The sequence below is a fragment of the Acomys minous genome, assembly GCF_964271855.1.
Source record: "Acomys minous genome assembly, chromosome: 16".
NCBI classification, from domain to species: domain Eukaryota; kingdom Metazoa; phylum Chordata; class Mammalia; order Rodentia; family Muridae; genus Acomys; species Acomys minous.
In genome coordinates, this window is record NC_140498.1 from 78841495 (window position 1) to 78860354 (window position 18860).

General features: G+C 45.1%; 1 protein-coding gene across 4 annotated transcripts in view; it reads right to left on the reverse strand.

The window, feature by feature from the left end:
• The window catches only part of CALN1 (calneuron 1), a 516312-nt gene that overhangs the window by 388443 nt on the left and 109009 nt on the right, over positions 1–18860 (reverse strand). For all 4 annotated transcript variants that reach the window (XR_014775545.1, XM_084762578.1, XM_084762577.1 and 1 more), the window contains one exon: positions 16983–17107. Coding sequence is in view for 3 of the 4 variants with exons in the window: in XM_084762578.1 (XP_084618704.1) it covers positions 16983–17107 (125 nt within the window). In the remaining variant the exon portion in view is untranslated. The remainder of the gene's footprint in view (positions 1–16982; positions 17108–18860) is intronic.

Here is an 18860-nt window from a genome sequence, read left to right on the forward strand (position 1 = left end):
AAATTCACTCACTCTGTGTCTTCAAAATCACTCCAGGTATTACAATTAGTATGAGTCAGGATTCTCTAGGACCAGCAAAATAGTAGTAATGATGATGATGATGATGATGATGATGGTGATGATGATGAAGAAGAGAGGGAAGTTGTTGTTGTTGTTGTTGTTGTTGTTGTTGTATTAAATCAGCTTACATTAAAATAGTAACAATAATTGTCTCACCTCTGGGAGGCTGAAAACCTAAGGGTTGCTCATTCCTTGAGACTCAGTACCTCAGCCATCAGATTAGTCCTATAGTGGGGGTCTCTCTGGAGACACCCTGAACCTGGTGGTTACTCCATGCACAGGATGGGTGCCTCAGCAGTCCCAGTCTGGTGTCAAAAACCTGCAAGGTTCCTGGAGAGCTTGCTAGTCCTTAGACAGTGATGAAAGCTGGGATATGCTGATTCTGACATCAGCAAAGGAATCAGCAGCAGCAGCAGGGTAAATCAGCTTGGCTATGGGCATGAGGCCAAGCAGACTACAGGCAAATAACCTCCCTTCTGCCATAACCTTTTCTCTGACACACATTTTTTTCAATCTGAAGGTGCTACCAGAAGGTGCTAGCCCCATGTGGGGTGGGTCTTCCCACTCCAATTAAAACAATCAGGACAGTTTCTTAATCGAGTCTCCATACTCAGGTGATTCTATCTGTGGGCAAATTGATATTAAAACTAAGAACCATCATTGGGCTGGAGAGACGGCTCAGCGGTTAAGAGCAATGGCTGTTCTTCCAGAGGACCCGGGTTCAATTCCCAGCATCCCCGTGGCAGCCCACACCTGTCTATAACTCCAGGTCCAAGGATTCTGACACTCTCCCACAAACATACACGCAGGCAAGACACCAATGAACATAAAATAAATGATTTTTTAAAGCATCACATAGTCTCTCCATCTCTCTTTTGCCACCTCTCCCTCAACTCATAGAGTAAGTTTTGTGAGACAGATACGTTCTCAGCTAAGGACGTGGAAGATCTGATTTTCTGTCTCAAAGCAAAGTCCTAGAGGAGCCTGATTCCGTCTGTAGGGGCAGTCCATCCCAGATGTAGTCCTTCTAATTTTGTTCTCATCTTTACTCTCTAGCCAGCTGTTTATTTATTTAGGTGGCACCACGAATCTCATCAATAGCACTGTGCAACTTAAGCCAGCATTCTTGCACTGAGCTACATTCTCAGCTCTTGGCTTTTCTTTCTTTCTTTCTTTTTTTTTTAATTTATTTGTTTTTATTTTGTGTTCATTGGTGTTTCGCCTACATGTATGTCTGTGTGAAGCTGTCAGATGTTGGAGTTACAGACAGTTATGAGTTGCCATGTGGACGCTGGGAATTGAACTCAGGTCCTCTGGAAAGAGCAGTCAGTGCTCCTAACCACTGAGCCATCTCTCCAGCCCACTATTGGTTTTTCAAGACAAGTTCTCTATAGGTAGCCCAAATTGGCATCAACTCTTGGTCTTAGTCTCCTGGAGCTCCAGGTATATGCCACCAAACCCAGATTTCCTTTAGCAATTTAGACTCTTATCCTCCACGCCAACAAGAGAAGCCATTAAAAAAAACTTTCTAAGGCTTGAGTTCTGGAAGAGGGTAAGATGTCCACATGAAGTAAGAGATAAAAGACAGACAATCCTGGCAGGGGGTGTAATGATCCTTTCATGCAATGACAACCTCTCTAACAAAAGGCCTGAAGTTGGCCCGTCTAGACAGGACACCAGTATAAGATCCTGGGTAATATTCCACTTTGTCCTGTAAAGACCTAATACTTGCTATAATGTGGAGTGATAATCCTGGGCAGTATTGTCATGATGATGATGAAGGAGGAAGAGGAGGAGGAAGATGATGACAATGGTGGTAAAGATGATGATGTTGGATGAAGATAATGAGGATGACGGTGAAGGTAATGATGATGAATGAGGAGGAGGAGGCAGAAGAGGAGGAGGAGGAAAAGGAAGAGGGTACTCCATGGTGATACACACCTGTAATCCCAGCACTTTAATCCCAGAGGCTGATGTAAAGGATTGCAAGTCTGAAGCTAACGTGGCTTACATAGTGATGTAGAGGCCAGCCTTTGCTCTATAATGAGAGTCCATCTCCCAAAACTAAAATAAAAAGGTAGATAAAGAGTATGGCAAGCCAGATGTGGTGGCGCACGCCTTTAATCCCAGCACTTGGGAGGCAGAGGCAGGTGGATCTCTGTGAGTTCGAGGCCAGCCTGGTCTACAAAGTGAGTCCAGGACAGTCAAGACTACACAGAGAACTCTTGTCTTGAAAAAAAAAGAGTAAAGGAAGAAGAAACAAAATTGTTGTGGGGGGTTGGGAGAAAGTTGTGTGGATATACACACATATGTGAAGCACTAGGGATGAAACCTTGTACACTAGGTAGATGCTCTAATGCTGGAGCAACACCCTAAGCCCTTCCTGGAAGATTCTAGGCAGGTGTCCCCAGCCTTATCGTGGCTACACATTGGGCATTTGCTACATGCCAATTTTATATTATTAACTAACATAGCTGTGCTAAGAAATCTGTGCTATGATCCACATAATACAAATCAAAACCCATTAAGCACTGAAATGTCATCAAAGGTCACCAAGCCTCTAAGCCTGCTAAATCACCGACCATCATCAATTCAGCCCTACCTCATTAGAGAGCGAATCATCAGGCACACCTAACTCCCTTTGGACAAACCTCTCAGAGGACCTGGTGTTCTTATATCCAGCATGCTTTGGAGTTTCTGATTTTGTTGCTGTGTTTTAATTTTGGACATGATGTCTCACAATGAATCCGAGACCTTAAACTCATCAACCTCAGCCACCTGAGTACTGACATTACAGATCTGGCTTTGAAATAACCATCTTGATAGAAAACAATATTGTCAATGGCAGTATCCCAACCCATCACCTGATTTTAAGTGACTTGAGGTGGTGCTGTAAAGAGTGAAGGTGGGTGAGACAGCCCTCCTAAAACATGTTGCTAATATTATATCTTTGATTGTTCCCAAAACAGTTGAACCTAGTGAGAGCCAATTAGTATGAGGAGAAACGCATTGGTACCAACAAAGCCAACATCAAAATGATGGACTTTGGCAAACCCCCTTCTGCATCCAGATGGATAATGTTGGGTAATTCTACTCAGCAGGTTAACTCATTTAGTTAGATAGAGCGCTTAATGACCTCAATAGATTGATGAGGCGGCATTTCTGGTGAAAATGAATCTTTCCCTGCAAATAATATAAAAGTAATTTTATAAGAAACAACTGTTAAGTCCTTTTTTAGATTGTGTGGGGAGGGGGGAGTAGATGAATACAGGTGCCTACCGCAGCCAGAAGAGGGTATCAGCTCCCCTGGAGATAGGCAGTTGTAAGCTGCCTGATGTGGGTCCTGGACACTGAACTCAATTGCTCAGCCATCTCTCCATCCCAGTCAATAATGTTCTCTTCAACTGTCTCAAGCCAAGTTAATGCTTTAACGCTCACATCAAGCTGTGTGGTTTTTATTTATTATTACCCCCATTTGCCCAAGTGCTAAAGACTTGGTCCTCAGCTTGGAGCTATTGGAAGGAGGTGGAAATCTGTAAGAGGTAGGAAGTTTTAGCTTATTGGTAGAGTGCCCATGAAAGGAATTATGGGACACTGGCCTCTTTCATCTCTCTCCATTTTGCTTCCCAGTCACTATGAGCTGATCAGCACGTATGTATGTATGTATGTATGTATGTATGTATGTATGTACATACGTGTATCATGTGCATGCAATACCCCCTGAGGCCAGAAGAGGGCATCAGATACTCTAGAACTGGAGTTACAGACAGATATTTGCTACCCTGCAGGTGTTGGGAACTGAACTTCTGTCCACTGCAAAAAGCAAGAAGTACTCTTAAGTGCTAAGCCATATCTCTGGCAACATCCTTTCATTATCTTATTTGTCTCAAACATTGTGATACAGTAACAGAAAGCTAACATACCAAGATCCCTACCCTGCCAGCAATCTGCAGCCAGGGGGGTAGACATAGATGGCATTAATAAATGAGCTTTATGAGAAGGCTTTCTAAATTCAATGTATCCTCATCTCTCTGCGTTTCTTCCCTCATTGAGGATCACCTCCAGCAAACCATCATTAAGTGGAACCACATTTTTAAATACACTCAAGGATTCAAGAGGAGATGGTTCAGTGGTTAAGCATTTAGCATGTCAGCGTCAGGACCTGAATTCAGATCCCTAGCACACACATACAAAGGCAGGTGTGGTAGCACATGACTGTAACCTCAGCACTGGGAAGGTACAGACCGTCAGAGCCCTTGAGAGACATGCCCTGTCTCAAAAATAAAGTGGATGAAAAAGACTGCTTAGAAGCAACACCCTCTGGGTAGAATGTGGCTGCTGCCTTCGTGAACTCAGCAGCTGTGGTTGCATGTGCAAGATCAAGCCAGCCAACATTCCAGCATAGATGGAGGAGACGGCACATAAACTCTCAGATAAAGAGCTATTGTCACTTGACAGCTTCTAGGGGAGGAAAATTTAGTTTTCTCCAGGAATGGGACCATGGTTTGTCACCCATGCCCCAGTGACTAACCTTTGCACCATACACATGAGGACAGTGCTAATAAGGTTCAGTGGGAAGAGGAAGAGGAAGAGGAGGAGGAAGAAGAAGAGGAAGAGGAAGAGGAGGAGGAAGAGGAGGAAGAGGAGGAGGAGGAGGAGGTGGCAAAAGTAGCTGGGAAGAAAACTTGTTGAAAAGTCCAGGAGGAATTGGTAGTGGATATGACTAAAATGCTTTATATTCAGCCAGGCATGGTGGTGCACACATTTAATCCCAGCAGAGGCAGGCAGATTTTTTTTTCCATCAAGGCCAGCCTGGTCTATAAAGTGAGTTCCAGGACAGCCAAGGCTACACAGAGTAACCCTGCCTTAAAAAAAAAAAAAACTAACAAACTAACAAAAACGAAAAAGCCTTTGTATTCATCTATGAAATGCTCAAAAATAAAATAAGTAACTGTAAGGCAGAGAACAATCAAGGAAGGCATATGACATTAACGTCTGCACATACCTGCACATATGTATACATGGGTGCACACACACACACACACACACACACACACACACACACACACACACATACACGCAATCCTCAAAGAGTTAAGAATGAGACAAAAATAAAATATTATTGCTATATCTGAAGTGGCAATACAGAATACCCTCAGGCTTGTTATTTTTGACTGTAGAACAAAAGAGGTCTACGTTTAAAAAAAAAAAACACACACACAGATGAGGAAAGTCTGTTACAGAATGCTTTAAGGCTGTCTTTGGATGGAGGTAATTAACCTTTTTATCCCCATCCACTGGAAGTTGGGAGTCCAAGTTAAGGCTCTTTCATGGTAACATTAATTTAACAGATTAATTTTTATTGTTCTTATGTATGTATGTACATATATGTATCTGTGCATATGTGTGTGTGCGTGGTGCATATATATGCATGCACAGGCAGAGACCAGAAGGAGGTGGTGCTGGGTTTTCTGGGGCGGAACTTACAGGCAGTTGTGAGCCGCCTGACCTGGGTGTTAGGAGCAGAGCAGAGCTACAAGACCAGCAGTCATCCCTAACTCCGAGCCGCCACAGCAAACTTACTAAGTTTAGGCGAACATCACTTTTTTTTTCCTCCCCCTCTCTTGCTTCTCCGTGAAATTTTCTTTCTATTTCTATGCTGATAGCTTTTGTGGTTCATGATTTCCTCTTTTATCATAAGAGATATCTCAATCACTTTCAGAAGCCTGGAGAATGCCAATGCCAAACGAGAAAGTCTCGGAGTCTGTGGGAGAACACTCAAATTTCCTTCCTGGCCATAGCTGCAGGATGCACGTTCAAAGCTGATGCAGGAAATCAACCAGCAGTCTTCAGCAGCAGTTTCCTAAGGGTTGACCCTAGAAGCAGGGCACCTCAGAGTCAGCCCTTGTCTTTTGTTTTTGTTTGTGTTGTTGTTGTTCTGTTTTGTTTGTGAGACAGGGCTTCTCTATAATAGCCTTGGCTGTCCTGGACTCGCTTTATAGACCAGGCTGGCTTCGAACTCACAGAGATCTGCCTGCCTCTGCCTCCCGAGTGCTGGGATTAAAGGTGTGCACCACCGCCCGGCTTAAAGGTTTTTTTTTTGTTGGTGGTGGTGGTGTTCCTTTTCTGTATATTTTTTTTTCCTGCCTGGATTTCTGAGAGACTGCATCCACTGAAAGCGGGGTTGCAGATAATTGTGAGGAACCATGTGGACACTGGGAATCGAACTCGGGTTCTCTGGTTCTCTGCTAGAACAAGCAATGTTCTTAACCGCTGAGACATCTCTCCAGTCCAGCCCTTGTCTTGGTTCCAGTTTCTCTAGCGTCATGAAACACTGTGACCAAAAAGCAAGTTGGGGAGGAAAGGGTTTATTTGGCTTGTGTTTCCACATCACAGTACACCATCAAAGGGCACCACAACAGGAACGGAAACTAGACAGGCACCCAGAGGCAGGAGCTGATGCAGAGGCCATGGAGGGGTGCTGTTTACTGGCTTGCTCCCCATGGCTTGCTAAGCCAGCTTTCTTATAGAACCCAGGACCACCAGCCCAGGGATGGCCCCACCCACCATAAGCTTGGCCCTCCCCCATCAATCACTAATAAAGAAAATGCCCCCACAGGTCTGTCTATCCCAATCTCACTAAGGCATTTTCTCAATTGAGGCTCCATCCTAGCATGTGTCAAGTTGACAAAAAACTGTCCAGCCCAGTCCTCTGCTCCACGGCTCTCCACAAAACACCTCCCCTAAGGCTGAGCAATCCAAGATTCCAAGAATAAGGCTCTGCTAGAGGGAAGGAAAAAAAAATCACACAGCTGTGAAGCCAACTCCCAGCCCAGGAGCAGATCTGTCTATCCATCCAGCCATCCCACTCACAATGGGAAGATGTGAATTACTGTGTGTCTTTTATGGAGACATGTGAGCTGTCACCCTTCAGAGAAAAGCTGCAGCGTTCTCATCTTGTGGCAAGAATGTTTGCATTTACTTAAGGTCTCTCTTCAAAGTGCGCTCTCTCTCTCTCTCTCTCTCTCTCTCTCTCTCTCTCTCTCTCTCTCTCTCTCTCTGACACTTAAGACCCTCTCTTTAGAAGCAAGTGCCTCAAAAAAAAAAAAAAAGGAAAAAGTCAACAATCAAAAGAAGAGTATGGCTCCTCCGCAGCTAAGGGTATTTGTTATTCTTTCGAAGGACCAAGGTTCAGTTCCAAGAACATACATAGTGGCTCACAACTGTTTTTACCTCTGGTTCCAGAAGGAGATGCCTTTTTCTTACCTCTACAGGTACCAGACACACTCGCACGCGCGCACACACACACACACACAGACTCAGAGAGAGACAAAGACAGATAGACACACAGTGCACATATATACATGCAGGCAAAACACTCATATACACTATGCATAAAGTAAATAAATATCTTAAGAGATCAAGGTAGAATAGCCACACAAAGTGGTAACAAGCCTGCAATCCTACCCTACCAACAAGATTGAGGCAGGAGGATCATGAGTTCGAGGACAGCCTTGACTATGTCATGAGTTCAAGCTCAGCCTGAGCAACTTGGTGAGACCCTGTTTCAACGTAATTAACAAAAGCAGGACTCAGTAATAGAGTGCTGGCCTAGAATCACCCAGTAAGTGGCTTAGGGTCGGGATCAGGGGTATAGTGCTTTTATAACATGCAGGAAGCCTGGGTATAATTGTTAATACAAAAAGAAAGAAAGAAAGAAAGAGAGGAAGAGAGAGAGGGAAAGAGGGAGAGAGAGAGAACACAGCAGGAAGAGGAGAAACAAAATGGAAAATTGTCTTTCTAAGAAAATATGGGGCCAGTTGAGCGGGATGAGAATGCTGTCACGGCTCAGTGTGATGGGCCCAACCTCCTTTCTGCCCACCCCTGTCCATCGCAGCCCACAGTGCTCTGCTCCTGGTTAGGAGCATGCTGGGTTCATCCTGAGCTTTAAAAATATCTCTCCACCCACTGAAAGTCTGATTAATCAGCCAGTGTTCACCTGTGTGTCACCAGGGGTGGCAGTGATGTGTATGACAGCAACATGACGGTTGCAAGGAAGGCACAAAGAGCCCCATCTAGCAGGGAAGAGTATTCAGAGCATAAATGTTTAAACAAGGGGTGCGGGGGGGGGGGCGGGAATAGAGAGGCTCTGAAACCAGGTAACCAGTTCTAACAAATGCTACCTAGATGACCTTGGACAAGGTCGGTCATCTCACTCCTGGATTCCTCTCATTTAAAAACAAAAAACAAAAACAAAAGACAACTACAAAGGAAAACAGTACTTTCAAAACAACTGGAATGTCAAGATGGCTTGTCAAGTAGGGGCACTTGCTACCTAGCCTCATGATCTGAGTTCGATCCCTGGGATCCACATGGAAGAGGGAGAGCATCTACTCCCACAAGTTACTCTCTGACCTCCATGCTAGCACTTTGGCATGTGTGCAAACCCTCTACACACAGAGAGAACACAATAAAAGTAAGTATGTGTATTGCGACAGAGTGCACTGTGGTCCTGGGGCTGGAGCATAGAGTTTGGGATATGTGCTCTAGAGAAGTGCTCCTGCTGCTGACTGGACCCTGGGCTTCTTTCTAATTTTTATTTTGAGACAGTGTCTCAGTGACTTGCCCAGGCTGGCCTTGAACTCACTCTGTAGCCCAGGATATCTACCTGCCTTGGTCCCCTAATTGCTGGGATTAATAGGCACATGCCACTGCATCCACATTCAGCTTATATGGCCGAGTGTGCATGAGTGTATTTGTGTGTGTGTGTGTGTGTGTATGTGTGTGTGTGTGTGTGTGTGTGCACTCACACATGTGTGCCTGTGCATGTGTATTAAGAGAAGAGAATAAAGAGAAAACATGTGCTTCAGAATCTTAAAATCTAGATGAACTGGGCTAGATAGATGGTTCAGTGCACGTGTTGCTCTTGCAGAGGACCCAGGTTCAGCTCTCAGCGTTCACATCAGGCAGCTGTAATTTCTGTAATTCCAGTTACGGGAGATCTGATGCCCTCTTCTGGACTCCATGAGTACTTGCACTCATGCGTGCACACCCACACAAAGACACCAACACACACATACAATTAAAAATAAGATAAATATTTAAAAATTAAGTAAAATACTGACTATATTGTCACTATATTTTATAGCCTCTGTAAATTTTAAAATGCAAATAGTATGTAATTTTTATGTAAGTATTTATGCATATGAAAAGAAGGGTTGGGGGCTGGAGAGATGGCTCAGAGGTTAAGAGCACTGGCAGCTCTTCCAGAGGTCCTGAGTTCAATTCCCAGCAACCACATGGTGGCTCATTATCATCTATAATGAAATCTGGTGCCCTCTTCTGGCCTTCAGGTGTACATGCAGGCAGAACATTGTATACATAATAAATAAATAAATAATTTTTTAAAGAAGAGCTGGGAAGAAAGCTTAGCTAGCTAGTAAAGTGCCTGCCTTGCAAGCATGAAGACCTGAGTTTGAGCTCCAGAACACATGTCGAAAAGACTGTATGTTGAGGCATGGGCTTATAACCCCAGTACCGGGGAGGAAAACACAGGAGCTCGGTGGTCAGCCAAACACTCTAGTTTTCTTTCTGTTGCTGTGGTAAACCACTCTAACCAAAAGCAATTTGGAGAGGAAAGGATTTGCTTAGCTTATACAGCTCATCATTTATGGAAGTCAGGGAAGGCAGTCAAGATAGAAACCTGAAGGCAGGAACTGGAGCCGAGTCTGCAGAGGAGCACTACTTACTGGTTCTCTCCCCCCCCCACCCCCTCCCACCCCCACCCCCCCCCCACTTACTTAGCTACTTATTTTATACAAGCCAGACACACCTTCCCGGGGATGGCTCCGCTCACAGTGGATCCACAGACCAGTATGATGGAGGCAGTTCCTCAATTTAGATTCCTTCTTCCCAAGTATGTATAGATTTGTGTCATTATCAAAAAACTAACTATGATACCATCCTAGCCTTTTTTGGTGAGCTGGTAGAAGAGCCTGATCTCGAAAATCAAGGTAGACAGGACTTGAGGAATGATCAAGGTTGACCTCTGGCCTTCACATGTGCACATGCACAAGGAAACATTCATTTTGGATGAGATGGTTGAGTGTGATAAAAATACAACACACATGCATGGAAACATTATACTGAAAACCACACATCTGTACAATTAATTTACATCCATTTTTAAAGGGAATAATAAAAGTGTTATTTTGAGACATGAACACACATCAGAAGGTCAGAAGAATTTTTTTCCTAATCAGAATACCAAAGATGTGATAAAGTTCCCACCTGCTGTTGGCACTACCTTGATTCACAGAGAAGGAAGACTTTGCCCACCACCATCGTTGGTCCCATCAGGAAACAGAGATCAGTAAATCACAGCCTTGTTGACAGCAACTGCCTTCAGCATCCACCAGCTTCCCAAACCCACGCCAGCCGCTCATGTGGGGAAAACAAGACTGGGATTAACTGCACCCATAGCTTGCTGTGTTCTATACAGTGTTAACTCCAGGCAATAAATGTAAACTAGATTGGTCCTGTGTTGAAGGAATAGCCAAACGTCTTTGGCAACAGGAAGGACAAGAAGGGACAGAGAAGAAAGGAGGTGGACAGCCCTGTAGGGAGGGGCTATGGGATCCCCAGCTCCACCCCACAGACATGACCACCTTCTAGAAAGAAATGATGTCAATATTACTGACGACAGTTAGTACACATTTATGAAACTCTGTGATCCTTTCCTGTTACAGATGCCTCCACCACTCTGCTGCCATATAGCCCAGAGCCCTTACTGGGACACAGCCCGTGCTGTACCCTTGAAAACTTTAAGAAAAACAAACTCCGGGTACCCTGCTACAGTACCAAAAAGTAGACTTATCTAAATAGCAGTGGATGACTGGGCAGGCACAAGTGAGGGAACAAGCATCCCCACTGATCCATGTTTCCAGTTTGTTGAGTAATTTCCAACTCCAATGTGGCCAAGTTGGCGCATTATTCTCTCCCAAGCTTGTTTAAAGAGAAGAAGGAGACATTTCCCATGAAGGAACCATAGCTTGAGGTGACTTGTTTAGTCTGTGGTTCTTTTGACCCCCACACTCATAGACACTTTGAGTCTTTGGGCTCTTTTGGGCTAGACACTTTGGGCTAGAACATGGAAACAAAGGCATTCTATCACTGATGAACATCTTCATCTAGATGCGGAAGCTGTCTCCGTGGCTACCCACAAGCAGGAGGCTGCAGCTGATATAGCGTGAGGAGGAGGCGAGCAGGGAATGGTCCTCAACTGCTATGGTTTTGAACAAGCAATGTAGCCCCCCCAAAAAAGGCTCATGTATTCAACGTTTGGTCCTCAGCTGGTGGCATAAAAAGCCATACAGTAAAGTCTATCACATCAATGACCCCACTTCTGCCTCATTTCGGTGATAAAATGCTGTGATAAGAAAGCAGTTATGGGAGAAAAGGGTTTATTTCACCTGACAAGTCCAAGTTGCACTGTGGGTTAAGGCAGGAGCTTCAGACAGCTACTCAGATCACATCCACAGTACATGCTCACTTGCCTGCTAATCTTCAGCTTAATTTCTCCAACTATGCAGGCCAGTTTTCCCCTTGCCTAGGAAATGGTGCCACCCACAGTGGGCTGAATACTCCCATGTCAATTAACTTATTAAGTCAATCCCTATAGGCAATGGTCAACTCAATGAAAAGAAGACAATCCCTTATTCGGGCCATCTTTCCCAGGCGGTTGTAGATTGTGTGGTACTGACAATTAAAAACCACCATTCCAGGGAGGTTCTAGAAACTTCAGGATGTAGAAACCCGGCTAACGTAAGCAGGTCACTGGAGAGAGGTCCTTGATGGTTAAATATCCCTAGTTCTTTCTTGTTACATTCTCCATGCTTCCTGAATGTTCGCTGCTCTGCTCCGTCATGCCTGCCCTGACATGACGGTCTTTCAGTTGAAACCATGAGCCCAAATGACTCTCTTCTTTTTTCACGTTGTTCTCTTCAATATTGTGCTCAGAGCAACAGAAATGTAAAATGCCAACACAGCCAGCTTCATAAAGGATGCTGTAATGACCATCAGCATCCAACATGCCCAGCCTATGTGCCATACTGCCTGTCTCCTAGGGATACACAAGTGGCCCTAAAGTGAGTGAACTTTCACATCAGGCAACCCAGGAATAGAGCAACTACACAACCCCTCTGAAATCTGTCTTCTTCCCCCGAGATCCAGTCTGTAGGCATGTGAACCGATGCTTGATAGCTGGTGATCAGACCCCCCGCCTGTCTGCTCAGCACTCAGAGCACATCTCCACTGTCATGCCCAGAGCCCCAGAATGTGTGCAGTAAAGCAAGAAGAGTCATAGCTCAGTGTTCACCTTGGCTAAATAAATAAATAAATAAATAAATAAATAAATAAATAAAAAAGAATGACTTTTCCATCAGAAAATAAATGGCCCTTCTGCAGGCTGAGTCCAGCTTACCATCCTGAAGGACAAACGCATCATCTTCACCAGGCAATCCTTGAGTCATAAATTGCTGGTTTCTCCCAACCAGGGACCACACACACACACACACACACACACACACACACACACACACACACAATCTGCACTTGGAGGGTAGTTACAACTCCTGCCAGTTCCTGTGTCTACTGAATAGGTACACTCAGGTTCAGTCAGGATGCCCAAGCCTTGTTGAAACAGCAGTACGCTTGTTTGTTTTATAGCTTTCCCAAGAATGGTTCCCCCGAGGGGTGGGGGGTTAGTGGAGGTAGATCTCAGCAAGGAGCCTATATAGGAGACAGCAGGGAAGGAGGGCCCAACACCAGCCAGCAGTCTTTAGAGCCATAAAGAGTTGCCATAGCAGAAGCCCACATTAACTGCAGGGAAGTTTCTGCTTGTTCTAAGTCTCTGAGAAATCACCTCCTGATTATGAAGGGAATTGTTACGAGGGAGGAAAGGGAACCGGGTCCCTAGATCTGGGGGTGCAGGTTGTGAACAGCCCAGTGTTGGTGCTTACAGAGTTGAAACCACAGATGACTGCCAAAGTTCACCAGAGTAGTGATCTCAAACTCAAGGTCACCCAAAACGCGGCTGGGGACATAGCTCAGTCATCGAAGTCCTTGTCATAGAAGCCTGACTATCGGAAGTTGATCCTCAGAATCGAGTAAAAGAAAAACAGGGCATGGTGGCGTGTACTGGGGAGGCAGAGACAAGAGGACTCCCGGCAGTCACTGGCTGACCAGCCCACCTGCTTGTATCAAGAAAACAAGGTGTGAACATCTTGAGGCGCAACAGTTGAGTATTTCTTCTGTATTCCAAATGCACATGCACACACATGCATAATCACCCCCAAAACACACACACCACACCTACACACACACATAAGAACTACCCAAAACCATACACACACACACACATACACACACACACACACACACACACACACACACACACACACACATGAACAACCCAAAACGTACAGGTGGCATTGTCCAGTTACCATGGCCATGTGTGCTTACTGTGGGACACTCCAAGTTCCTAATGCAACTAAGCCTAGGGGACTGTGTCTTTCTCCGAGTTCTTACAGCAGGTTTTGGTCCACATGGCAGAGAAAGCCTGATGGAGAAGCTAAGCTCATGGCCATGGGAGTGGGGGAGTGAGGCTATTCATATCATGGTGCATGAAGCAGATGGAACAACAGGAACCAGTAGGTAGATCACCTATAACGACCTACTGCTAGTGACCTACTTCTAACAGCCACATTCCAACCACTAAAGGTTTGACATCCTCCCAAAACAGCACAAGTGGAGAAATACAACTCAATGCATGAGCCTGCAAAAGTCCAGCAGTGGCTAGCATGCACAAGGCCCTGGATTTGAACCACCCAAAGAGAAAGAAAAAAAAAAAAAGTCATGACTATGTGGACTTAAACTCTTTGTTTAAATACCTGTATAACAAAATATCTGAGGTTAAAGAGCATATTCTGATCTTGCAGAGGACCCAAGTTTAGTTCTCAGCACCAAAACTGGGCGGCTCACAACCTGTACCCCCAGCTCTGGGGATCTGGTGCCCTCTTCTGGCCTCCACAGGCACCTGCACACACATGCACATACACATAGGCAAGTACATGAGTGCACAGGGAAGGAGGGAGGGAGGGAGGGAGGGAGGGAGGGAGGGAGGGAGGGAGGAAGAGAAAGAGAGGGGGCAGGGAATAAAGCTTAAGAGATAAAATTCAATAACTCTTAAAAGATAAAATACACTGACACATGTAAATGCAGGTACTAGAAGGCAAGGCCACAGCAACTTCTCCTATTAACCTTCTTTAACAACCAAATGCGGTAAATTTATCAACATTCTCCCTTCTCGCTGTAGAACCTTCGGAAAAAACTGCTGAACACGCACCTCTAGTTAAGTGGATTGTTCATCACACCAGGGCATCTGCTCCCGCTCCCACCAACCTACCAAGAATTTGTTGTGTTTATATATTTGCAATAATTCAATATTACATAACCCAATGAGATGGTGACCATGAGCAGAAAAGTCAGGTCTGTGAAAATGTAGTCAAATAATTAGATCCAAAGGCTCCGCTACGAAACAAAAGCTTGTTAAGTATACGTGAATTAACTGTAAAAGACAGGGCAGGGGTGGTAGAATAATATAACTCTACTGAGTCATATACTCAGGCCCCTGTATAATTATTCTTTATTTTATGAAGCAAAATAAAATAGTTAATGTAACAAAAGAGAGGGGAAGAAAAATTAAAAGAATGAGCTGGTGGGGAACATGTTAGATTCAAGTCACCACAGGGTTCTACAAAACTAGAAGCAAAAAAAATCTCCCTCACACTCACACACTGTAGCATTCCAGTCATAAACGTTGCAGGAGTGGAGGGAAATCTGGGCTTCTCTTCACCTCTCAAATATGCCTCCTACATTCTTAATGTTGTGTTTCCTCAAAACTCCTATTAGGAATCCATATTATCTAAATAACGAGGCGGGGTCTTTGGATTAGGTAAACAGAAAGAGAAAACCCTCATGAATGGCATCCATGTTCCTTTAAAAGAGGCCCAAGGGCATTAATTTATCTTTTTGAACCACTGAGAACACTCAGGTATCACTTTGATATTATACTCCCAGCTTCCCAAGCTATGGGAAATAACTTCTTGTGGTTTATAGGTCAACCTGACTGCAGTGTTTTGTTATAGCCGTTCAAATGGACTAAGACACCATCCGGGCATGGAGTCATTCCTGTTCGTGGTTGCAAACGTGGGCTTGCCATGGAGACAGCAGAGCTCTCCTGCTTATGTATTATGCTTCCACATATCCTGTCACCAACAGAAGGTGACAAGGTCCCAGGGCATCACTCACTTCTCAGGCCAACAGCCTCTGCTCAGAGATGATGTGGTAAACAGATGTTCCTGTGGGTAAGTGGGTGTGTATGCATGGGTCTCTCTCTCTCTCCCTCCCTCTTCCCTCTCCTCTGCCTGTTTCTCTCTGTAATCTTGAGACACCGGAACCTTCTACATGCCTGACAACTGTCCTGTCACTGAGCTACATCCCTAACAATGTGGACCTTTCCTAGTATGGTCATGGATGCAGCCCACGAGTCCCTGCTGCTTTACTGGTCATCTGTGTGCAAACCGAGCATCGCAATAAGCATGCAAACAAGATGGTAATAGAAACGGGGGGGGGGGGGGGATCTGCCAATAGCCTGTCATCTTTGCTTCCCTTGCCTCCTGCCCACACTCAAGCAACTGTAGCTGGGTTTTGGCCCAAGAAGAGTGCTGGTGAGGAATTCAGCTCGCTAATAATGCACATATAAAAACGCCGCAGATCTGAACCTGACACTTAGAAACGAAGACATGGGGCCATCTGGAGTAGTTTTAACTTCTCTGTAGTCGAAGCAGAATTCGGGTTTGTGTAGTAAAATCATGTTGCTGGGACGCAATCCCTTTCGGAAAATCTATTCTGGTTTGGTCTCAGCAAGTGTCGTCGACTGGACCAACCTCACTCTTTAGATTAGGAAGTCCTGATTCCCTCTGGTTGTTTGTTGGGGTGAGTGTGTGTGTGCGTGTGTTCAATAAGAGTGTGGGTTTGTCCAAAATACAATGGGACAGCATCCTGAAGATGAATTTGGCCACTGCGTTCCCAGGATAAATTTCCATCCTGAACCCTTGTCCGGGCACTCAGGGATGCGCTGTGTTACACAAGAACGGAGGCAATTAAGATAATTGCTGCCTGTTCCCCACCTTGATGAAGCTTCCAGATGATTCTTATTTGGGCAGCATTCAAAGTACCATGGCCCCAAGTCAAGAGACAGCAATAAGCAGGGCTTAAGCCTTCCCTGCAGAAGCACTCCACTATAAATGACAATAAAGAGAACAGGGTAATTCTGGTTATAAAGACCCTGCCAACTGTATACAAATATGTCTTTTGTTTTTGTGCTTTTTTTTTTTTTGAGAGCGGCATCTCATTAAACAGTACACAGTGACCTTGACCTCTCCCTCCCCCCAACACCAACGCCATGCAATCCTGGCTAATCAACTCCTCATCCTCTTACCTCAGTGGAGTGCTAACACACATATACCATCACAAGAAGATTCCAACAATAGGTTTTTTAAAGAAAAGTAAGTTTACCCCCCAATCAGTATCCAAGGTAACCACATTCATCATATATTTTTCAGGCCACAAGGTCCATCCCACACAACAAAGCTATTTAAACAAAAGTATGTCTCTGAACTCCTCCCCCATTACTCCGTGCTTAGCCCCAACGGCCAATGAGAAACACTCTTTCTTGGCTTCCCAATATACAAAATGGTTTTCCAACAGCCAAAGTGCCTTCCCAACACCCCGAGCAGCTACCCAATTATCCAAAAATGGCTTTGGGGAGGCCAATAAGCCCTCATGAAGCAACTCCTTACCATCCAGTTCTTCCACAGAGATATTAGCCAACTGTTCGCTGTCACTGCCTGCAGACAGAGATCGGTTGAGGTAATTCCCCTTGTACAACAAGCCAGCGGTTACATGGTGGAACGGCATCTTTTCCCTGTTCCAAAGAGAATTAGGGTGGGGGAGAGAGGAGAGAAAGACATTGTCATTCATTCATTCGTTCGTTCGTTCGTTCATTACCTCATTATTTCAGTAGAGGATTGGGTCTATTTTCCAGATGGTAAAATTACATATCTAGGGTGGGTGAGATGGCTCCGTGGGTAAAAGTTACTTGTTCCTAAGCCTGACAGCCTGCGTGGAAAGAGAGAACAGACTCCTGCAAGTTCCCTCTGACCTATGCACCTATACATATGCACCTACACACATACACACACACACACACACACACACACACACACACACACACACACATGCACACACTAAACGAATGAATGTAAAATTCTAGAGGGAACTTTAGAATATTTCCAGGGTCCCCATAGCCAAAGGATCTTGGTTTCTCCCTCTTCTTGATGTAGCATCTCCATTTCTCCCGTTTCATTGTGCATTTGATCTGCAGCGCCCTTGTAAGTCACAGAAAAGCATGAGACATGCCAAACTGCTTCTTCGTATTTTGGCATTTGGGTTTTGGGGCTCACTTGTTTGCTTTGTTTTTGCAGTACCGTGGGCTGTAGTTAGGGTCTCACAACTAACTGGAGAGCATTCTACAATTGAGCTCCATCTCTGGCCCACCAGCTCTTTTTCTCATGAGACAGAGCCCTACTAATTTCCCCCAGGCTGGTCTAAAACTCACTCTGAATCCTAGGCTAAGCTTGGACTCGCTATGTAGAGCTGGCCCTCACCTTGCAGTCCAGCTCTAGCCTTCTGAGTAGCTGGGACTACAGACCCAGCAGGCTCAGCATCATTGCTGCACTACACAGCTAAAAACACCATTTGCTTTTTTTTTTTTCCCTGAGCCTCAAATATTATCACTTCATGTAGGAAAAACCTGAACATCCCAGAAATGTTGACCTATCCAGCAACAAGGCCATCTTGGCTATGCTCAAGTGAAGCCGTAAGTAGGTCACGTTCTTCGGGGAAAGCAGGTGTCCCAGCCATACAGCAGTCAAGGAAAGGAAGAAATGCACAAAATCTTTAACTTTCGTAGTTGAGAGTTTAGGGGGGCTGGAAAGATGCTCAGTGGGGAAGTTTAGCTCTGAGCAAGTGTGAGGACCTGAGTTCAAATCCCCAGCATGTAAAAAGCTGAGCATATCCATGTTGGGGGGGGGGGCTGTAACCTCAGTGGTGTAGAAAATGAGAGATGGAGACAATAGGGTAAGCTCCAGGGAGGATATAGGGGATGGGGGACTCTAGCTGAGACCCCTACTAGTGGCTGACATGAAGACGACTGAAGAGTCCACCTTCTAAACAGACAGGACTCCTAGTACAGGGAGGGGAACACCAACCCACTCACAAAAACTTTGACCCAAAATTTACCCTGCCTACAAGATGCAGAGGGATAAAGAAAGAACAGAGATTGAGGGAATGTCCAACTAAAACACTGCCACAACATGCAAGAGAGCCAACCCCTGACACTATTAACAACACTTTGCTACGCTTGCAGATGGGAGCCTAGCATAGCTGTCCTCTGAGAGGCTCCACCCAGCAGTGGATCAAAACGGATGCTGAGACTCACAGCCAAATGTTGGGTGGGAGCACAGAGAGCCTTGTGGAAGAGTGGGAGAAAGGATAGTAGGACCCGGAGGGAACAGTATCTCCACAAGATGACCAACTGAGCCAGCTAACCTGGGCCCAGAAAGGGGCTTGCGAAGACTAAAACACCAGCAAAGGATCAAATATAGACTGGACCCAGG